General features: G+C 41.4%; 3 protein-coding genes across 4 annotated transcripts in view; all 3 read left to right on the top strand.

The window, feature by feature from the left end:
• LOC115422350 (collagen alpha-1(XX) chain-like) overlaps positions 1-7,203 on the top strand; it is a 53,140-nt gene extending 45,937 nt beyond the window's left edge. For both annotated transcript variants that reach the window (XM_030138632.1, XM_030138630.1), the window contains exons 29-42: positions 215-292; positions 384-470; positions 573-626; positions 961-1,056; positions 1,168-1,221; positions 3,623-3,676; positions 3,765-3,818; positions 4,659-4,730; positions 4,812-4,847; positions 5,400-5,466; positions 5,611-5,799; positions 5,952-6,029; positions 6,127-6,288; positions 6,417-7,203. In XM_030138632.1, coding sequence (XP_029994492.1) covers positions 215-292; positions 384-470; positions 573-626; positions 961-1,056; positions 1,168-1,221; positions 3,623-3,676; positions 3,765-3,818; positions 4,659-4,730; positions 4,812-4,847; positions 5,400-5,466; positions 5,611-5,799; positions 5,952-6,029; positions 6,127-6,288; positions 6,417-6,445 — 1,110 coding nt within the window. In that variant the 3' untranslated portion in view covers positions 6,446-7,203. The remainder of the gene's footprint in view (positions 1-214; positions 293-383; positions 471-572; positions 627-960; positions 1,057-1,167; positions 1,222-3,622; positions 3,677-3,764; positions 3,819-4,658; positions 4,731-4,811; positions 4,848-5,399; positions 5,467-5,610; positions 5,800-5,951; positions 6,030-6,126; positions 6,289-6,416) is intronic.
• An 832-nt stretch (positions 7,204-8,035) lies between these two features.
• On the top strand, positions 8,036-10,673 carry dpm1 (dolichyl-phosphate mannosyltransferase subunit 1, catalytic). Its single transcript, XM_030138580.1, has 9 exons — positions 8,036-8,196; positions 8,739-8,838; positions 9,112-9,145; positions 9,250-9,326; positions 9,455-9,480; positions 9,598-9,693; positions 9,827-9,895; positions 10,011-10,125; positions 10,217-10,673. Exons 1-9 carry the CDS (start codon positions 8,066-8,068, stop codon positions 10,319-10,321), a joined length of 753 nt encoding a protein of 250 aa, XP_029994440.1. The 5' UTR covers positions 8,036-8,065; the 3' UTR covers positions 10,322-10,673.
• Positions 10,674-11,488: 815 nt separating this feature from the next.
• Positions 11,489-21,801, top strand: adnpb (activity-dependent neuroprotector homeobox b). The gene is made up of 4 exons (XM_030138579.1): positions 11,489-12,146; positions 16,611-16,719; positions 17,490-17,582; positions 17,706-21,801. The coding sequence occupies exons 2-4, from the start codon at positions 16,612-16,614 to the stop codon at positions 20,727-20,729; spliced, it is 3,225 nt and encodes a 1,074-aa protein (XP_029994439.1). The 5' UTR covers positions 11,489-12,146; position 16,611; the 3' UTR covers positions 20,730-21,801.
• The last annotated feature ends 1,278 nt before the right edge of the window (positions 21,802-23,079 follow it).

The following is a 23,079-nucleotide window of genomic DNA, read 5'->3' as shown; positions in this document are numbered from 1 at the left end:
TCTTGCGAAGAATTTCATCGACATATTGACATTGACAATCTAATATCTTCAGAGTTAAAAACTAATTGCAGCTCATGTGTGACAATAGGAAATTTGTTTAAAGTATATACAGTTGCATACCCATTCAAGAACTAAATTGAAGGATAGAAAAAACTATTTACTTTTTTTTCTAAACCTTGTCAAACCTGCGTCCCTTCTTCTTCACTGTTTCCAGTTCCAGCTGCAGTCCTTCGAGATCGTCTGTAACACTACGTGGGCGTTGGAGGACACCTGTTGTGACCTGCCTGGAGTGGTCAGTCCACTACTGTATGACAGCAATTTACAGTAGGTTTTAGTGCTTCTTTTAAAATAATCTGAGTTTATTGATCGTCTGTCTGCCTCAGAGGGATGAGGAGAGCTGTCCCGCCCCGGCGTACGCCTGTGCCTGCTCCTCTGACATCCCAGGAGCTCCAGGGCCTCCTGGACCAATTGTGCGTCACGACACAAAATCTCAAACAGGACTACAGTAGGAGTGAATCAAAGTTTTTTTTCTAAGCCAATAATACAATGATGTGTTCTGATATTTTTTTCAGGGAAAGCCAGGCCCACGTGGTGAGAAAGGAGACAAAGGAGAGCAGGGCCAAAAGGTGAAAAAAGAATATTTTGATATTGATTTATTTGCTTTTTTTTATTTCTAACTGACTTTTTGCTGCTCACCCTGCTTAGTAATTTAAAGGAAGATACAGTATATTGTGTACGACTATTGTGGAAAAGTTTTATAGTAATTCAAACTGGAAAGAAAGAACAGCTTAATATTTCACTTCTGACAATGTGACTGTTTTAATAAGTACAGACTTGGGAAAATGTAACTAAACCCTAAATATATAGAGTATCAGAGCAATGTTCCAGACAAGGGTCCTCAAGGTATTTTTCTAACAAAGTCCTGAACCCAGTTAAATTGAAATTTTCTCCATTTTCCAGGGGGAAGGTGGTCCTCCAGGAAAGCCTGGACTCGAGGGAGGCCTGGGACTCCTGGGCAACAGAGGCCCACGAGGGATGACCATGCAGGGCAAAGCGGTGAGTAATTTCCTTCTCACAACGATTAGCCTGAAACAACATGTAAGGCATTTTACCGAACAGAGTTTTTTAAAAGAAAAAAATAGTAGTTTTTCCCTTTTTTTCTGATAGGGTCCACCAGGAGAAAGGGGAGAAAAGGGTGATCCTGGACGACCTGGAGTCCAGGTGAGTCTGTACTGGAATAGTCAATTAGTCTAAAACCAACAAAACAGTCAACATTATCACTGGAAAAAATCAAAATCTTACCAAGTGTATTTTTCTCATTTCTAGTCAAAATATCTCATCACACTTAAAATAAGACATAATCACCTAAAGAGTAACTTTTCAGTGCGATACAAGAACTTATTTTTAGATGATAGATCTTGAAAATCCCATTTCAAGAAATCTTACCTTTTTTTTTCAAAAAAGTTTCACATGTCATGGCATCTGACCTGTTAGAGATTGTAAACGTGTCTCTAAGCTCAGGAGTCTTCCCACAGACCCTGAAAACAGCTGTTATTAAGCCGCTCCTAAAAAAGAACACTCTAGAAAAGACCTCAATGAACAACTACAGGCCCATATCAAATCTGCCTTTTTTAGGTAAAATCATTGAAAAGGCTGTGTCCCAACAGCTAAATTACTTCTTAACAGTCAACAGCTGCTTTAATGTCTTTCATTCAGGTTTTAGACCACATCACAGCACTGAGACAGCTCTGCTCAAAGTATTTAATGACATTCGCTTAAACACAGATCATGGCAGATCTTCAGTTTTAGTGTTACTGGACCTCAGTGCTGCATTCGACACAGTCGACCATGATATATTACTTGATCGACTGGAAAATTGGGTGGGACTATCTGGCACAGTTCTTGATTGGTTTGCATCCTACTTAAAGGGCAGGGATTATTTTGTGTCAATAGGTAACTTTAAATCTGAGCAGACCAAAATTACATGTGGAGTCCCCCAAGGCTCCATCCTGGGGCCCCTTCTGTTCAACATCTACATGCTTCCACTGGCTCAGATCATAGAAAAAAACAAAATAGATTACCACAACTATGCAGATGACACACAGCTCTACATTTCAATGTCCCCAGGTGACCATAGCCCCATACAAGCACTGGGTAAATGCATGGAGCAAATATCTGAATGGATGGGCCATAACTTTCTTCAGTTAAACAGAGATAAAACTGAGGTTGTCATTTTTGGACCCAAGGAGGAACGTCTTAAAATCAGCATGCAGCTCCAGTCACTTCAGTTAAAAACTTCAGACCAGGCCAGGAATTTGGGTGTTGTCATGGATTCAGACCTGAATTTTAAAAACCACATACAAACAATTACAAAGTCAGCTTACTATCACCTCAAGAACATTTCTAGGATTAAAGGACTGATGTCGCAGCAAGACCTTGAAAAACTTGTCCATGCCTTCATCTTTAGTCGAGTTGACTACTGTAACAGTATCTTCTCTGGTCTGCCTAAAAAGTCTATTCGACGACTGCAGCTGATCCAGAATGCTGCTGCTCGAGTCCTCTCTAAGACCAAGAGAGTGGACCCCATCAGCCCAGTTCTGAGGTCTCTACACTGGCTCCCTGTCTCTCAGAGAATAGACTTCAAAATTCTCTTACTAGCAAATAAAGCACAGAATGGTTTAGGCCCAAAATACATTAGAGACCTTCTAGTCCAGTATGAACCATCCAGACCACTCAGGTCATCTGGTGCAGGTCTGCTCTGTGTTCCCAAAGTCAGAACTAAACATGGAGAATCAGCGTTCAGTTTCTATGCTCCGTATATCTGGAACAAACTACCAGAAAATATCAGGTCTGCTGAGAGTCTGAGTTCTTTTAAGTCCAGGTTAAAGACTCACCTGTTCACTGCTGCCTTTGACTAAAAGGCTTTTGACTTTTTAAATTTTATATTCTCTTTGAAACTCTGCACTGCAACTTTTACTTTAATATGTGTGTTTTTATTTTTATTTTATTTTATTTTATTTTATTTTGATTTTATGTGTTGTTTTCTTACTCGCTGTTTTTAATCACCTTTTATATGTTTCTTTTATAATGTTTTAAATGTGTTTCTTTTTGTTTCTTTTATTTCAATGTCCTGTGTGAAGCACCTTGAATTGCCTTGTTGCTGAAATGTGCTATACAAATAAACTTGCCTTGCCTTGCCTTACCTAGATAATTTTCACTTGTTCCCTTGGCAGATTTTTTTGCTTGAATTAAGCAAAATAAAATTTGAATTAAGAAAAAAATCTGCCGATGGAACAAGTGAAAATTATCTTGGTAAGATTTCTTGAAATGAGATTTTCAAGATCTGTTGTCTAAAAATAAGTTCTTATATCTCACTGAAAATTTCCTCTTCAGGTGATAATGTCTTATTTTAAGTGTGATGAGATATTTTGACTAGAAATGAGAAAAATACACTTGGTAAGATTTAGATTTTTTCCTGTGTAATTATATCCTTTACTGCATTTCCATCCATGCAATCTATCTGACACCCTATTCCTACTCTCCATCCTTTTTTCAATCCCTCCACTTATGCCTTGCCTTCTTTTGCTTTTTGTTTTCCTTCTTTCCTTCTCTTTCCTGAAAGGGTTTACCAGGACCTCCAGGTCCCAAAGGAGAAGAGGGGTTTCCTGGCCCCAAGGTGACAGTACATGCACACAGTTTTTGACAGAGCTGATATGAAACACCCCTCCTTATCTATCCTTACCTGTCTGCCATGTGTTTCACAGGGCATTAGGGGTGTTGAAGGTAACATGGGTCCGCCAGGCAACACTGGACCCAGGGTAAGACAGACGGTCTTCTGTTTTAAATCATTGAAACCATAGTCAATGACCAAAAGCTGACACTATAATACTCTGTCATTTCATGTAGCACCACAAAAACACTTCCAGGTTTACCTTGAAATTTGCTGTAGATGTTCTTCAGGGTTTCAATGGGTTCTATCACATGCATGATGTCTTTAAAATATCTTAAAATGTCCTCTTGTGCAAGAAAAAGAAAACTATGAAAATTCTAAAGTGTGGCTTACATTGGAAATGAGAAAAACATTTAGTTGCCAAAGTCATCCGCAAATGCCAGCAATCAACCGTTATTGTTTAGTATTCCCACCAGGTGCATCCACATCAACCAGTCCAGCCCAGTATGACAGGATGTGGAAAAGATCTCAAATTGAATTCATAATGGGCTTTCAAAGATCCTATAAAGACTTAAATTGAACTTGTTGCAGTATTTAGAACGTAGTTTCCTGTCTTTGTAATCTTTTTGATTATCCTCTACTTTTGTATTGTGCTGCTGTCAGTCAGAATTTAAACATATTCACATAAAATTTCTGTCAAATTTGTTGAAAATGATTCCTCAGTATTTTGGATATGTGATAAGCTGTGCTCATGCTCCAGCCTCAGAACACAATGTCAGATGTCTTTCCAGATTTCTGCAGACTGCTATGAAATAAACCATTTTAAATGTTAGCGAATCATGTCCTCAAGTTCAACATGTGACAGCATAAAACCCCCTGATTGAACATAATAATTACTCTGCTCTGTTCCATAATTTCACTGCTATTTCATTTTTCTTGCTGATGCCATTTCCATCTCTACACCCACCTACATTTTTGTGTTGTACAGGGTTTCCAAGGAATGCCTGGACACCCGGGACCTATAGGGGAGAGGGGCGCTTCAGGACCAGTGGGGCCTACGGTAGAAGAACAGTTTTAAGAGATGTTTGTGCAGTTGTGTGCTGTTGTGTTTTTACATGTTTGTACTTTCCTCAACTTACAGGGTCTTCCAGGAAATAAAGGGGAAAGAGGGGAGAAGGTGGGTTTTACCTTTATATGATGTTAAAGTCTTTAAAGATGACACTCTCTGCAATTAGACATATTTTATTCTGATTTGTTTTTGTGCCTCTGGAGGTATTAAGGTTAAGTTGTATATCTGTCTGTCCAGTTCATAATATTTGATGTGTAGCATGGTAGAATTTCTTTAGTTATGGCAAAAATTTTCTCTTCGATGAACTGATTAGATTTTGATAGTCAAGGGTCAAAGGTCAATATTCCTAAGACCTCACAGATCACATCTTTGGTCAAATTTATACAGCAAGTTTTTGTTGGTTTTTTTTATCCCTTTTCTTACTTGAAATAATTCACTGCAATCATACATGTCGATATAGCGGCAACTTATATTCCACCAAAGAGTACACACAATGCATTTGATTAAATTCCTCCATCATGCGAGTCTGGACACATTTGGATGTAAACTGACAACTAGACTGGTTTGTTAGGGCATCACAGTCTTTTAAGTCATTAAAAATGTAGTTTTAAGATAAAACCTTAGATTTCCTTTGAGCTAGTGTGTACTGATATTTGGCAGGGGGAACCTCAGTCCATGGCCATGATCTACCAACTTGTAACACAGGCCTGTGAGCAACTAGTCCACAGTAAGTATCCTGTCTGTGTCTGAGCACACCAAGCATGTTAGAAAACCTGCACTTTCTCAGTAATAATGTTGGTGAAAAAAACAGACCTGAATAAGTCCTACACTCTCTTCTGTGCATCGAGTATTAATGTGTGGTGTTTTTCAGAGGAGGTGTTGAAGCTGGATATGTTCATTAATGAAGTAAGTCGTAAGCCTGCTCCTATTGAAGAGCCAGCGGGGCCGCCAGGGGAACCTGGAATACCAGGACCTAAGGGCCCACCAGGTGCCAGGGGCACCCAGGGGAACATTGGCTCTCGGGGGCGATCTGGTAGACCTGGGTATCCAGGGGAGCAGGGTAAGTATGGATAAAAGTATTGTAGTAATTGATTTTAACTGAAAACAATTTGATGTATGACTGTCAAGCAACTGTGTTTTTAAAATGAGTTTTTTTGCAGATTTTTATGGTGTATGTAATAAGTTGATATGTTGTCTCTTTGTTGTGTGCAGGAAGGAGAGGTAATCCAGGAGAAAAAGGTGATGCAGGGCCCAATGTCCAGGGGTCTCCAGGGATCAAAGGATTTGCAGGTAACTTCTTAAATCAGTGTTTCCTATATGTGCAATGGGATAAGTGTTACGTAGTTTTCAATTATACATATTTGTTGTTTATTGTGTGCTTCTGCAGGTCCTCCAGGTGAGTCTAAGCTTGGTGTTCCAGGCTCCAGAGGAGATGACGGTAAGCCTGGACCTCCTGGTGTCCCCGGACCTCCAGGGCAGCGAGGAGAGATTGGCCCCCCGGGGGTATGTGACAGCAGTGGAGGCTGCCACAAGGTTTCCCCACAAACAGGTTAGTGACTATGAATGTGAGCCACTGGTTGAAGTTATATACACGCTGATGGGACAGAGCCTGGGTCCTAAAGGATGCCATTGAATTGGTCTGAAGTTTGACTCTTTTTGTGTACTCTCTTCATCCAGAAGACCCTTATTATGGCTACCAGCCCTGAGTGGGTATTGACCAGCAGGCAGCAGTGGTGAGGTGAGAACAGTTCACCACTGAGGAGGTCTGAGGAAGAACTTGCTACTGACTGATACGAGGCTGCACAAGGGACTGAAAACACAAGAAAAGGAAACACTATAGGAAGGATCTCTCTTTGTCCACTTTTTATAGCTGATAAATGAACTGGTGTACTTACTAAGAATGAGTAGGATGCTTTCTTAATATAGAAAGTATTTAAACAGGAAGCGTCCTTAAATATTTCCCAGTTGGAAAGTGCTGTCTTACAAGCCACATTCGCACTGAATTTTTTTGTAACTGTTTTGTATTTATGCACTGTATCAAAGCCAAATATCTAAGCCTTCTGTGTTACACTTACATGTATTTCACTTGCCATTCTAACCTTAACTGCCTCAAGAATAATGAAAATACATAACCCGTGGTCTAAAAGCTTCTTTTTGTTCCATGGTTTAAGAGATACTGTGAGAATGTCTATTGTGTGTATGATAATTTGTATATTGTTTATGATATTTACTGTAAGCAATTATTCATGTTTGATATTTTGGTTTTGAACTCATTGTCAATACATGTTTACATTTTATGATTCCTGGGGGTGGGTGACTAGCATCGCATCACAAATGTACGCCCGTATGTGAGAGAATATGTCTAAGTATGTGAGAGAGGAAACAGAGTGTGTGCATGCAGCGATTGTTTTTACACATACTTTATATGTTTTTTGTTTTTGTTAATAAAGCAATTTTAACGTGTCTAACGGAGTACAAAGTTTTCATTTAATGTGAGAAATTAAGCTTCATTTGGTTTTGATTTAGTGATTTATTTCGAATATGCAATTAAATTTAACAGTGTATATGAACAAGCAAAATAAATAATACAAAAACAGTCTTAGAATAACAGCACAATAGTTTCATTAAAAATGCCTGAAAAGGGGTGGGAAGAAGTGCAACTTACTTAATCCCGCCCCCTCTTCATAAAATATCATTAATAATATTTATTTATATCCCTCTTCCTTTTACATTACTCTTATATTTATATGTCTATTCACACACACACACACACACATACGTTTATACATGTACACACAACATGCAAGTACACGTACATGCAAACAAATACACATAAAATATATAAGTTTGAAGAGTGTGAGCAAAACACTGACGCTCTGACAGAATCACACAGTGTCGTTTCAACGGTATGAAGTTTATTCATGTCAATGGTAGGAACAATAGTTAAGAGTTGTTTCTAGTGGTGTCTATTTTGAAGAGCAACCAGGAAGTTCCAACCTGTTAGTATAAGCGGCTTTACGGCTCCGTGAAGGCAGCATCAGTATTTACATACGCTTACATTTCCACCGATATACATTTCAAAGTAAAGGCAAAACACTTTATAAAATAATTCATAAAGGGCCTAGGAACGCAAATATTTATTGTATACCTGCTTAGATAAAAACTAAAGTATAAAATATAATTTTATCAGATATCATTTGTACTTTTATGTCGTTTTACTGACGAAGATGCTGCCCTTTCTTGATTTATTTTGAAAATAACATCCAGGAAGTATGTTATACGCTGCGTAACTTTATGTTGGGAGCGTGCAGTAGGTTCATGTCGCCATGGCAAGCCGTAAAACTTCACATCCGAACCGGGATAATGAGGACAAATATTCCGTATTATTACCTACCTACAACGAGAGGGAAAATCTACCATTAATAGTGTGGCTTTTGGTCAAATATTTCGGTGAAAGGTGAGTTTTAAGGAGTCTACAAAGCTGCTCGGCAAGTGCTAGTGCTAGCTAGCATTATTGCTGTGTGTCAGTGATGAGCTGTCACTAAACTAACCAAGTGACAACTCCAGTAGCTGCTTACTTTGACAGCATACTTTGTTTATATGCTGAACACAGCTGTAGTCTAAGTCATAAGATTTGAGATTTGAGCCAACTTTGAGCTCAGTATTCTGTTAACCTGAGATGAAGAGGCAGTGCTGTAATTGAACCTTTATAGTTAGCTACGAGGGCCGTTCAATAAGTTCATGGCCTCACCCAGAACAGAACAACACAGACTGATAATTTATGTTTTATTTTTCAACATAATCTCCATTTACAGCAATGCACTTGGTCCATCGATGTTCAAGCATCACTATCCCATCACGAAAGAATGTAACATCCTGTATTATAACAACCAGTATTTCTGGGTGAGGCCATGAACTTATTGAACAGCCCTCGTACCTTGCGTGAATTGAATGAATGAACTGCGTCTTTCGTACTAACTTTACATGTTGTATTTACAGTGGATATAACTATGAGATAATTGTCATTGACGACGGAAGCCCAGATGGCACACTGGAGATTGCTGAGCAGCTGCAGAAAATTTATGGAGAGGACAAGATTGTAAGTTCATCATCAGTACTAAATCTCACTGTAAAAGTTGAACATCTACATTTATTTCAGAATAAGGCATTTCTTAACATTATATGCCTACAGTGTAACTAGTGATGCTTTGGTAATGAACTATAATCAAAGTCTTTGATTGGTGACCATGCATAAAGTTATATCACTCATTTCATGTGTATTTATGCTTAATAAATACTTCATATGTTGCAAGACTTACACTATGTTCTGTATTGCATCTAAACGTTTTTTGCTCTCTCTTCTGTGTTACAGTTGCTGCGTCCAAGGGAAAAAAAATTAGGTCTCGGTAGGTTTCAAAATACAGGAAGTGTAAACATAACAGTGTGGCCTTATGCTAATACCAACACGCAGCCAAGCAGCTGCTGATGACAGTTTGTTTTCTTTATACAGGAACAGCCTACATCCACGGCATCAAGCATGCAACAGGGAACTTCATCTTTATAATGGATGCTGATCTTTCTCATCATGTGAGTGAAGCTTCAGTCATTCATGCCCAAACAGCAACACAACAGATGAAACTATACCTGGATTACATTAGATTGAACTGTATTTAATTATGTGATACTTGATCTGTTTTATTCTTTTTTTCTTCCAGCCCAAGTTTATTCCTGAATTTATTGAGTAAGTCTCACTAAATTTCAGTTGCTTGTCTTTTAATGTTTATTACATGTTATTTTTACTTGTATCACAATAAAAAAAATAGACTTTTAAAGTGAGGCTGGCTGTTTTGGTTGTCAGAAAGCAGAAAGAAGGTAATTACGACCTGGTGTCTGGTACTCGGTATCAAGGGAATGGAGGTGTATACGGCTGGGACTTGCGCAGGAAACTCATCAGGTACCTACAAATCAGCAGAGCACTTTCTTCAGTTTCCACTCACCGACCTTGTACTCACCCTGATTACAACAGGCAGGAGGCTGAGGTTTAATTTTCTTTTGTTTTCTACTGTGTTTCCCTCTCTCGTTCGCAGTCGGGGCGCCAATTTTTTGACTCAAGTGTTGTTGAGACCCGGTGCTTCAGACCTCACAGGCAGCTTCAGGTGAGTGAAGTGGGGCTCTTCTCTGAGACGAGTACAGCCTTGTTTTAGTCCATGTTGTACGTCGATGTGACCATGTTTTGTGACACTCCTGTTGTTTTAATCTCACTGGCATTAGGCTGTACAAGAAGAAGGTGCTGGAGAGTTTGGTTGAGCGATGCGTGTCCAAAGGGTACGTCTTTCAGATGGAGATGATCGTCCGAGCCAGACAGCTGAACTACACAATCGGAGAAGTGAGCATTCATGCGTTTTATGTGTTGTTTTAATGTTATTTGTGCTCTTTTGGCTGTAAAATGAAAAACTATTCTTTTCCTTGAACAACAGGTGCCCATTTCTTTTGTGGATCGAGTTTATGGAGAGTCTAAACTGGGAGGGAACGAGATTGTGTCGTTTGTGAAAGGACTACTCACACTGTTTGCAACAACATGATCAGTCAAAAAAAGCATTTCTCTGACTCTAAAAGTTGCTGGTTTAATACACTAGTTATATCACTTCGCTTACAGCCAGACAGTGACATGCCAGCAAATAAATAAGGAGGTATCTCCCCTTGTTAGCAGTGAATAAAAAATGTTTTTCTGTCAGTAGCCACCTGAAATACTGAAGGATCATAGTGTTTTACATTCCCATCATTCCTCTTTAACATATTTTATAAAAAATAAAAACTGTCTCATCCAACTGAAAACAGCTGACTGATGAGCATTAACACAGTTAAATAGGTTTATATACACATGTTACTGCAAGACCTGTGATTGTTTGTATAAAATTAAACAGTTTTTTCTGATTCTGTGTTGTTTTTTTTTAGATTTATTTTGTGACCATCGGACATGTGAAGTAGTTATTGTGTAGATGCTGGGTCTTTGGGTAAAAGAGTGAAGTCTTCTGTTAGATCAGATTACCAGCTATTTCTGGTGCTGCTTGGATGGAGATGAAGGAGAGTACTCTGTGGTTAAGCAACAGGTACCACCTTTACATGTCTTACAAACTAATGTAAACATCATCAGCAGGGTTGATATATTTGGCATTTAAGATTATTGCAGTGGTGTTTTTTTTTTTTCTTAGACGTAGATGTGAAAAACCAATCAGTGGTATTAAATCGGATGAAGTGTCCTATACCTAAAACATTTAATTTGAATGGTAATCAGGTGTGTCTGCATAATGAGGGACTCCCATCATCTGATATCACAGCACAAGATAAGCAGGATGGAGGGCAACAATCCCCCTCAGGTCAATGAATGAGAACTTGTGTTATCACCTTTTAAATCCAGTATCTTAAGCCTGTCAGTGGGAACCACAGGGAGGTGGTCTGTGGTCCTGGTGGGACCTGGTAGGAAGGACGTCCCAGAACTGCGCCACCTAGGGATGAGTGTGAGAGGCGGTGATGCACTCCAGTCAGAGGCACTGTGCACATCCTACCCTCCGCAGGGGACGGGGGAGGGGTATGTGTGTGTGTGTGTGTGTGTGTGTGTGTGTGTGTGTGTGTGTGTGTGTGTTGGAGGGGGCGCCAGATGTAGCCAAATCGCGCATGCGCCTCAATGGAAGAAACCCACTCCAGAAGGACGCCCGCTATCGGCAAAAACCCGCAACTACTGAGCTGGGTTGTTTACCCCATGCGCTCAGTGTGGAAAGAAGACGACCTCCGACGGTTTTTACGGACGAGAGAGGGATTTTTAGTAGGTGTTGGCTTAATTGGACAAACTGATTGACTGACCAATCAAGAGTTTTAATGAGCGACGCTCGCGGGGTCTCACAATAGATTATTTATGCTAATCAAGTAGATGTCACTTCCGCCCCTTTTATTTGCGCCATTTTGGATAGGGTAGTTTCTAGGCTGGATGTGTATTGTCTGTCAGAGAAGAGAATGGGCAAAGCGTTATCGGCTTCCAGGCAGTCATAGGCAGACTTAAAGGCAGGTTATTTCAAAGAGGTGGCCCGCCGGTAGTACTTATCTACAGTATGGCCTGTGACCGTCATACCCACTTCTGGGAATGGAGGTTTTAATTGTCTAATGAGGCTCGGCAGCTTTATGTTCCCGTTTGCCGACCGGAGGGAAGAGGATAGCCTGTGTCGGCGAGGGAGAGTCGGGTTTTGAGGAGAGACCAACGACCGGACGGTTGGCTCAACCCCCGCGGAGACGGTGGTCACCTGAAAGGATATACCCTGAGAAATCCTGAAAAAGTGAAAGTGTCTCTACTGTGCCTCAGCCATCCTGAGGTGACACATTTCACTCAGACGGGTGCGCTGGATGTGAGAGCAGGTAAACTTGTCTGTCATCACGTTGGGGATAATGCTAAAAGCTGGATAGTTTGCTGTTAGCTGTGGCTACCTGCGATGATGGCAGGCAGTTAACTAGCTAGCTAAGGTACACACAACAGCAAAGGTAACGTGACTGTCGACAAAGCTAACGTTATGATTTTGGAACTCAAGGGATTCAACATAACCAAGTTGAAAGTCTTTACCAATATAGGCTTGTTTATGACCACACCACATGCGTAACATACAAACCAGGCTAGTATAGTTCGTGCAAAGCAAAAGACACACAAATACCAGTATTGTTTTTTTACAAGCTCGTGTTGTTGTATGGTATCATTTGGCTAGCTTAGCATGCTAACTTAGCGCGGTGTGTCCCCATTCTTTGTCAGTGGCAGCAGCTATCTGCCTAAGCTATCGATCTAGGTACAGCCAGATGTGGGTTACAGATTGCCATTACATTCACAACCACTGCCACGCCGCATAGCATGTCTATTGAAAGTGTATTAATAACAAAAGTTGGCTCTAGATCTTAAAAAGCTGTCATTCCATGTGAGAAATACTGTATATTGTATATTGTTAGTTTCAATTACTGTACAGAGTTTTGTCTTGTACAAACACATATTCACTGTCAAAGAGATTAAAGTGTAGATTTCAGATATTAGTTAAACTGTGTGGGCTTTGTTTTTAAATATCCAGAATATGATGACAGTTGACAATCATGACACTGGACTGGTGTTCCACTCATACCTTGTGTTTAATCTTTGGGGGAGGAGGGGCAAGGAGGTCTAGAGATCAGAACAAGTGTCAAGACTATTATGATCACTTCCATCAACCACACGCCCACTCAGCCACACATGACACACAGCACTCCACCTACTTATTGCAAAAGATCACAGACAGGTGTTAAGGTTGTTGTCACAGTATGGAAAGACATGCCGATGTCCTTGGAGTTCCTCTTAAGCATCCCAAAGTTTTCTGATGTGACTACAGATGACACTTGGGTTATCTTTGACTTAACATATACCTTGAAGGAAAGGAGAAAACAGAAGAGAACATACAGTAGGTTATCATGTCCGGTGGTGGACTGAGTGAGCATGAGGATATCTGGTCGAAGGTTTGCTGGCCTTTTTTTTTTTTCTTTTTTTTTTTTTTTTTTCTTTCTCACACCACAGTAGAAGGGGAAACCTGTGTTCTACCAGCAGCCCTCAGCAGAGCAGCCTCCTATCTCCTTTCCTCTCTCCCCTCTTCCTTCTCTCCCTCCCTTTCCTCCTACTCAGCCTCTCCTTGGCTTTTTTCTCTCCTTTTCTTCCTCCCACCGCCCTCCTCCCTTTCCCTCCCCTCCCGTCCCCTCCCCTCTGTGCTTATCCATCGCACCGTCTTTCTCTCACCCTCTTCCATTTTCTCCCTCTTCCTCAGCCTCCCCCCACTACTCACCCTCCCTCCCCTCTCCTATGAGCCTGTCTGTCTGACCTCCCTGCCTCCCCATCCCCTCCCCCTCCTCTTCCGTCGCTCACTCTCTGTCCTCTCTCCTTCTCTCTCATCTCTCCCCTCACACTCCTTCTACACTCACGCCCCCCCTTCCCTCTCACTCCTCTTCCTCCCAGCTCCCTCCCTCTCTTCCTCACTCTCCTCCTCCTCATCCTCTCACCCTCCCCCTTCCCTCATTTCTCTCACTCCTTCTGTCCCTCCCCTTCCTCCCTCTCAACCAACCTCCCTCCCTCCCATACTCCCCCCTCCCCTCCTCTCCCACACCCTCCCCCTCCACTGCAGACATATTGTAGAGGCTGCTGCTGACTCAATAGGAGGCGCCATTCTGTGATGGTATTGCGAGGCAGGGAGAAAAAAGGGGGCAGGCAGAGTATAGGGAGGCTTACATAATGGAGCTTCTCTCTAGCGCCATCTACAAGTAATGGGAGGAAGCAGGAGACACAGAGAGAGAGAGACAGAGAGGGGGAAGTGGGCAAGGCTGGGTGTGTGTCTCTTACCCAGGCCCTTGCACATTTACCATTATGCTTGCTTGAAGACAGACAGACAGCATACGAAGCACCACAACTTGAGTGTCTCTGGTTTTCATAGCACCTCCTTAGGCCAACAGTTGGTAGAACCACATACAGATCTTCTCTGTTTTGTGCCTTCTAGAAGAAAAATAAGTGGGGTGTTCGAAGAGGTTGTATGGGACCCACACAGTTTGTTTACATTGAGCTGCCTCTATGTCATGGTGCATCAGTGACCTTTGACCTTAGTATACAGAGCCCTGATTTGATTGATAGTGATGGTACACAATGAATGGGTTGTTGGATATTTAGCTGTATATCATACAGAACCAGTATCTCTGTATCTCAGTAAGCAATGGTTCTGGCATGGTTAATCCAGATTTGCCTCGTCAACAAATCATATAAAACTAAAGCAGTTAGTATGTTTGTCCATCTCTTAGTGCCTTTCATCTTCCCTGGCCTGTGTTGACCCTGAGCCTAATCACTTCATTTGAGGATACAAATCTTTGAGAGGTCACAAGCACATACTACCACTTTTTTGAAACGATGACTAAATCTGCAATACAAACTAGGGCTAGGTATCATGGCCAATTACCATAATTGATTTGATTTTGATTCATAAGGTTCTGAATCGATTAATCACGATTCGATTCGATCCAATATCGATTCAATTCAGTATTAATTGATTGATTCAGATTAATTTAGTGATATCAAAGTACAATTTTGAGTTGTAACCTGATTTATTTGACTACTACAGTCATGCAACACATCAATACTGATATCAATATTGATATTAGAAAGGAAATAAATATGACATTTCAGTAGTAAGTAGCTGAACCTGCTCTTAAATAATGAATGGGACAGAAACATTCCCATGTTTCTACAGTGGCTCAGAACGAGCTTCTACGTCATCTTTATTGTGTTTTATGGCTGGTGTCTTCTACTCACTTTGGGGGGGGTGCACTCAGTCCGTGATTGTTGGTCGGGGGGGGGGGGGGGGGGGGGGTACTCCATTCTCAGCCATAGCTCATAGAATGGATCCAAGTTGATATTCCAAAAACGACCGGCCTCTGTGACTCGCCTCGGAGAACCTCCGGGCGGCCAGTTCCTTCACACTGCAGGTTCGAGTTTGAGGCCGGGAGCCGGCCGTGCTTCCACGTACTCCCGGTCCTGCTCTGAAAAATCAATCTCATCCACTATTAATCGATGACGCAAAATTAAAACGAAATCGATCTAAGATTGATTAAATCGATTTTTTTTACCCAGCCCTAATACAAACATCCACTGTCTTGAGTCACTTTATCGCTGAGTTGGTTAAGTATGCAGACTGGTCATAAATCTACAGTATGTGGCAGTTTTGGAAAAAATATCTCAACAGTTAGGTCTGTGTTATAGCTGTTTTTGACCTGTGAACTTATGCTATATCAACTGCTTCCAAACATGTTGGATTTTATTCATTGAAACAGCTGGCAGTGGTGTCATATCCTCTATATTAAGCTAAGTTTAATGTAACTTGTGGCTTTTTCACGAGAATGAAATTGCACAATGTGGCTATATGTGTGAATTGACAAAAAAAAGCTATTTGCTGAGTTTGGTCTTGGTGAGTGACACTCGCACTCAGTTTACATGTTAAGGGCTTTTACTGGGAAAAGGTATTAACAGAAGTGGTGGACCTGCATGTCTGTTTACAATGCCTGCTATTTTTTTCATAGAGAGATGCTTAGCAGCAGAGAACATACAGTGAAAAATGTGTGGCCACTTTATTAATGGGAAGCTAATAAAGACAGCCTACCTTCATAATGTTGTTGATATTCAGTGTTCTTGTTGATTTAACAAACCCCAGAGCTTTTCACCCTCCACCTCTCATTAAAAAAAAGATGGCATGAACCAGACAGGTGGCCTAGAATTCAAGGTGTGAATCAAACCATGGATTTGGAGAATAATCCCAACTGATCTTACAGTTTGGAAACTATTTTCTGCCGTTAATTAGATGAGTATTTGTGGCACGGTATTTGAAAGAAACAGCACTCATTGACAGGGGAGTTCGGATCTGATTTGGGCTGTAGTGACAATAACAGAAATTAAGTATGTTGCTAGAGTTATTGTTAGCTTTAACAAAAAGTCTCTTCTGAAAGGAAAATCAACTTGTGTGTTAAAGCTAAAGCTTTACCTTTGTTCCTGTTTTCTTCAAACACATTTGATGCAGTTGTAATGCAGACAATTGTGTTTGCTAAAAAGTTTCTTACTTTTGCAAAGTGTTCAAGTCACTAGTGCCATTTGTTTTATCCCTAACAAGATTTTTATTACAGCTTTGTATTTGGGTGTTATCATTGGCAGTTTAAGTTAAGTAAACTTGTCCTTTTCAGTGAACCGTTATTTCCTCAATTATGGGTCACTCAGCACACACTGGTCTAAATTCTATCTAACACCTGTTGATAACATGCTGCATGTGTCTTTTCTACCTATGTGGGCAGAATGTTCCAGCTCCCTGTCAATAACCTGGGCAGTCTGCGGAAAGCTAGGAAAAATGTCAAGAAAGTCCTGGGAGACATTGGCTTGGAGTTCTGTAGAGATCACCTAGAGGTAAGCGTGCTTAGATTACAGAATGAGAGAATTTTTATAGTAATGACCTACCCTTTCTGTTTATCGCTTTGCTTTGCAAAAAAATCACAGTGCATACATTCTCCCAAGTTTCTTCCTGATTATTTGATGGCCTCCAGTTTTTCAAAAGTTTTCCAAATTTCCAAAGTCATTCTTCATTGAGGTTAATATTGGTATACATTTTACCTTCACATATGTGTGCAAAACTTCATTCTGGCAAATAACATGATCAGATTCAGGGGCTGCTTCTCTATTTAGCTTCCTGTGTGAAGTAAGGTTCAGCTGTAGGGTGCCTGGCACTGCAGTGCTGAATGAAAGATAGGATTCATATAATATATCACATTACAGTATTATGTGGTTTATCTCACCTCCACCATGTCCTCACTCTGTTACATCTCACTAGGCTTTGGAGAAACATGCTCAGCATGTTCAAAAACTGAATCCTCAGACTTACATAATTTAGCCTCCACTTCTCTATATTTCAGTGAGCTTAAGGTATAAACATGAGGGGTCATCCAGTTTAGTGGGTTAGAATTAGGTTTTAGTCCAAATTTTCTTAAAATATTTGTTTTACTTTATTTAAACATGGGCACTCTTGAATCAGAGCATGCCATTCATCCACAATTTGTATTTATATCTCAAATGTCCACAGGGTCCTTAGTTTGTGGATGTTGTAAAGAATGTTTTCTTCACTGATGTTTCATTGCTTTGAATGTATTAATCTTTATCTTCTTCTTTGTTACGTTTAATAGGACTATAAGGATTTTACCCCTCCAGATGTGTATATAAAGCACACTACCTGGGAAGATGTGTGCATGTGGGAACCATCACATACCAAAGTCCAGGTGTGTGTAACAAATGCAGTTTTATCCAGTATTTCAATGTATTCTATTCACACAACAAAAACAAATAAGGGCAGTAAACTATTTGAATGTCTAATCTTCTTTTTCTTGCTGCTGTGTCTCCAGGACTACAGATCAAAACCTTTCTGCTGCTCTGGTTGCCTGTTCTCATCCAAGTACTTCTCTGCTTACAAGAGTCACTTCCGCAATGTCCACAGTGAGGACTTCGAGAACAACATTCTGCTCAACTGTCCCTACTGCACTTACAATGGCAACAAAAAGACTCTGGAGACGCACATCAAACTTTTCCACATGCCTAACAACACCGTACGGCAAGGGCCTGGGGGAATGGCGGCTGGAGGTGGGGGCATGATGATGAAGGACGGGATGTTGAAGAGAACTGGGGACAGTGTGGAACAGGCGGTGTACTACTGCAAGAAGTGCACCTACAGGGACCCCTTGTACAATGTGGTGCGAAAGCACATCTACCGGGAACACTTCCAACATGTGGCCCAGCCCTATATTGTAAAACCTGGAGAGAAGACAAATGCACAGAATGGTGGCACCACAGGGAACACAGACAGTAGTAACACAAATGCAAACAGTGTTAACAGTAATCAGATTCACTGCAAGAGGTGTCTTTTTGTTCCAAGGACCTACGAGGCCCTTGTTCAACATGTTATTGAGGACCATGAAAGGATCGGCTACCAGGTGACTGCCATGATCGGCCATACTAGTGTGATAGTCCCCCGTCCCAAACCCATCATCATGATCCCCCCAAAATCCCAAATGGATAAAACCATTATTGGGATGGGTCCCAAAGGTGCAGTTATGGCTAGTACCAGGTCTCCTGCCTCTCAACAGCTGAGTCGTGTTGTCATCTCATCAAAGACGGGCTTCAGTTCTCAAAGTCTTCTGTCGGGGCTGAAACATGATGCAATGGGATTAAAGGCAGGGTCCACACAGCCTTTTTCCATGAGCAGTCAACAGGTGAGGGTGTCTTTACCAGGGAATGCCCAGGTTTCTATGCCCCAGCAATCCCATGCAGCAAAGCAGCTTCTTACAGGTGGCAGCCTGCGGGGCCCAATTATGGTTGGTACCTCTTCCTCACTCAAGTCCAACCCTCTGGGCTCTCGAGTTCAGGCAGCGGCCACAACTGTAGCCTCTGTGACGGCCAAGAAAAGCGGGTCCTCAGTCCTTGGCACATCGTACACACAGAAGTGGAAAATCTGCACTATCTGCAATGAGCTCTTCCCGGAGAATGTGTACAGTTCTCATTTTGAGAAAGAGCACAAAGCAGAGAAGGTACCGGCTGTTGCCAACTACATCATGAAGATCCATAACTTCACCAGCAAGTGTCTGTACTGCAACCGCTATCTGCCCAGTGATACACTATTAAATCACATGTTGATCCACGGTCTGTCATGCCCTCACTGCCGTGCCACCTTCAATGATGTTGAGAAGATGGTGGCTCACATGCGGATGTCACACCCAGATGAGAGTGTTGGCCCACGCACAGATTCCCCTCTGACCTTTGACCTCACACTGCAGCAGGGCAATCCCAAGAATGTTCAACTGATTGTAACTACATATAACATGAGAGATGCTCCGGAGGAGTCTGTGGCATTTCATGCTCAAAACAACAGCACCACATCTGTGTCCTCATCAGCCATGTCTGCCTCCCTAATATCAAGCAAGAGGTTAATGCCTCCACACCCACCCAAAATGCCCTCTGGGGGTTCTGACAGTGCACCAGTCAAAAGTCTACCACAGGCCTCTGTGCCCTACAAGAGGGATGTTGGAAAGACTTTGTGTCCTCTTTGCTTTTCTATCCTCAAAGGCCCCATCTCAGACTCATTAGCCCACCACCTGAGAGAGAGGCATCAGGTTATTCAGACAGTCCACCCAGTTGAAAAGAAACTGACCTACAAATGTATTCACTGTTTAGGAGTTTATACTAGCAATATGACTGCCTCCACCATCACTCTACACCTGGTGCACTGCAGAGGTGTTGGGAAATCGCAGAATGGGCAGGAAAGCCGAGCAGTACACTCCTCTCGGGTCACCCAGGCCCAGAGCAGTACTCTGAAACGACCCAGCTTTGATAGCACTGACACCAGTGCACCAAAACGGAGGAGGCCTGGTCCCCCTGGGGAGAGAGCTCACCCTCGGGATCTCAACAACCTCTCTACATTTGTGGAAAATCCTGATGAACCTGTTGTTTTAGCTCTTGACCCCAAAGGACATGAGAATGAGTCGTATGAGTCCAGAAAGGCATTTCTGACACAGTATTTCAATAAAGCACCATATCCTAAACAACGAGAGGTGGAGAAGCTGGCAGCCAGTTTGTGGCTTTGGAAGTCTGACATCTCTAGCCACTTTGTCAACAAGAGAAGGAAATGTGTACAGGAATGCGAGACCCAAAATGCAAGCGTGTTGCTTGGGTTCAGCATGCATGAGGTCAACAATGTGAGTCATGAGCTAGCATTTAGCATTGAGGGTACTGTATTTGAGGGGAGAAATGGCAAAAGGCGGACATCTGGCACTCGGATAGGGGTTTCAGAGCAGACACGTGGGAGACATAGGCTGCCTGTAGCTGCTAATGGTGGTGTTGCCCCACCACCAAAGGGGAAGCCAACTGGGACTCTGGACAGTAGCAAAGCAATGTTGTCTGCTCCCAAACTCAACAGTGTCAGCAGAGACCAAACCAAGACAATCAACAGCACCTTACCACAGAAAATGCCCCTAGACCTTTCTGAGCCCATTTCCATCGACTCTGACAGTGATGAGGAAGAGCAGCAGAAGGATAACGAGGAACACGAGGGAGAGGTGCATCTCCATGGTAACAAACAGCTTCCTGGATCTAAGAAGAGAACTGAGCCAAGAACAGGAGCCAAGACTGTTTCGGATCTCGATGATTTGTCAGATGATGATGATGATGATGATGAGGACGACGACGAGGATGATGAGGATGATGAGGAGGAGGAGGATGAAGGTGCTCATGTGGAAAATGGTTTTGGGCCCTCGGAGGGCTCGGGGAGACCAGCTGCTAAAGGAAGAGAGACTCTCCCCATCATAATTCCTAAGTTTGTGCCCTCATCTGCAAGAAGTGGGGGAGACAGGGCCCAGCTAGGTAAACAGCAGGTCTGACTGATAAAATCTAATGGACTCACACAGACAGACTTTAGATTTCATCCACGCCAACAAATCTGCCTCGGTTAAACTGAAGGACACTGCCCAGCTATTGGGCATCTGTGAAGGAGAGAGTAATGAGGAGAAAGCTTTCCTTGAGTGAAAACTCAAAACAAGCCATCCAATGACATTTAAGGGCAGGACACAACGAGCAGCTAGGATTCATGTGAAGATTTGTGAGCAAAGTTTTCATGTTTCTTCCACAAGACAGGGGGGAAAACAACAGTGAAGTTACGCCAAACAAAAAGTTTTTGCCTTCTGTATACTTTAGTACATTGAAGTAAGGAGGTAATGTTGAGATAGCCACTGAACTTGTAAGTGTGGCTTAAAATATGAGTTGTGAACTAAAGCTTTTAAGCTGACAAGATAATCCATCATTTTTCATGTAGTTATACAAAGATAGGTAGTGTAAATTTGTACAGTCTTTTAGACATGTTTGGACAGATGTTGCCGTACATGTACCCTTAAATATTTGCTATTACCTGTGCGTAAGGTAGCCTCATATGTTCTACATTGGTATGCTTAATGATAGGTGTCGCTTGGTGGCTGGTATTTTCTTGTATGTTTAAGTTTATTTTTTAACAAAAAAACTAGTTTTTTTGCAAAATAATATATCTATATATAAAGAAATAACAAATTGATTTGTTTTTGTGGTTAACTTGATTAGATTTTATTTTTTTAATTTCTCTTCTGTTTTGTGTTTATTCTGAAAGAATGGTGGCTCTGTGCTAATCGCCTTCTCATGTTATAAAGGAGCATTTCATTAACTTATGCAGCCTTGTGCTCTTTAGCCTCGACTGTACTGTTGTTGCTTTTCCCTTTTTCAGAATTTTTAACTTGATGTTAATTTACCACACAAGACTGGACAGTAACCACCGTACTGACAACCACAAAAAGTGAAAGATTTTTTCTTTTTCAACAGAGAGAGTTGTGTTTTATGTGTTTTTTGAATTGTGTGTATTTGTTTGTTTTCATTTTTCACTTAAGCATTTATGAACAATAAAGTGCTGTAATTGTGCTTCTCACAGAACTGCTGATTATGCCAGTTGCTTTGCTTTTAAAGCACTGTGTCAGTCAGGAATTGAATTTTCCTATGAGACAGTCTCTCTCCATAGATGAACTGACCAGTGAAGACACTGTATCTAGGCTGGATGGTTGAAAATTAGAGCTTTAGCTCATTTCGCTAACACATCTTACAGAATACACCAAAGCCATACAAATGCCTTTAGATTGGTTTCCTGCATTTCTGAATTGAATGTCTTTAAAGGTCATACAGGGACTAAGAGTCTCAGGTGTGATAATGATCGCTTCCACTTTTCCAAAGTTAATTGATTCTCATTGAAGTTAAAATTAGTAAATCGAACATTTCATTCAGTAATCTGTTGGCATATGGTTTTTCTTGCTATATCCATTCACCTCATCTTAATAAGATTTTACATTACCTCAACATTGTAAATTCAAAGAAAACACAAATGTCTCCTCCCATTGCAGCATAATAACACAGAACATCAGACTTTTGATGCAGGAATTACTTATTGAGGATCCAAAAATAGTTTCCAGTAATACCCAGCATTGCTTGGTAACCAAAATTAAGTTTCTCAATGATTTAGCATCACAAGATCAGTATAGCGTTATAATTCAGTGTAGTGAAGATAGATGAATCACCTGATGAGTTTAGTATCTGATAAAGCTTGAACACTGTTTTTGAGCATGCTGCATAAAAATGCACCTCATTTAACGTAGTCAGAAAACAATATGCAAGATCTCACCCACTCTACTTCACACTAGCAATTTACTGCTTGAGATCAGTGATAACTTGCATATTTTAAGGTTGCACCATTTCCCTTTTCAATCAAGTGTCTTCTCTTCCATTGAGTGTTTTACATTAAGCAGATAGTGTAAATGAATTGTTCATCAGTTACTTACAGTACTGTGCCCTATATTAGACAAATATACAAATGGCAACCCCAACTTGTCTGCATGTTAACAATTACTAGATGGCTGATGTGGAATCTTGGTTTGAAATGTACAATATTAACCCTTGTGCACCATTGGCAGAAAGGTACTCTCTCTGAAGAGGTGATCAATTAGATGTGAGTTAAATCAGTTCTACCATCCCAGGTTCATTGAGTGAGATCAGATCTGTGCACTTATTCCAACACCATCCTTTGCTGCCCTGGGATGAGGAATCTAAAATGGAGGGAAATTACCCCAGTGTGAGAGGAAAGACTCTCCTTGGCTGGCTAGTCAGTGTTGCTATGCTGTTGTAAGGAGCGAGAGAGGGGGGAGGAAAGGACGGGAGGGAGTC

This window comes from Sphaeramia orbicularis, chromosome 7 (genome assembly GCF_902148855.1).
Source record: "Sphaeramia orbicularis chromosome 7, fSphaOr1.1, whole genome shotgun sequence".
NCBI classification, from domain to species: Eukaryota; Metazoa; Chordata; class Actinopteri; order Kurtiformes; family Apogonidae; genus Sphaeramia; species Sphaeramia orbicularis.
This window is presented reverse-complemented; position numbering and strand designations above follow the sequence as displayed.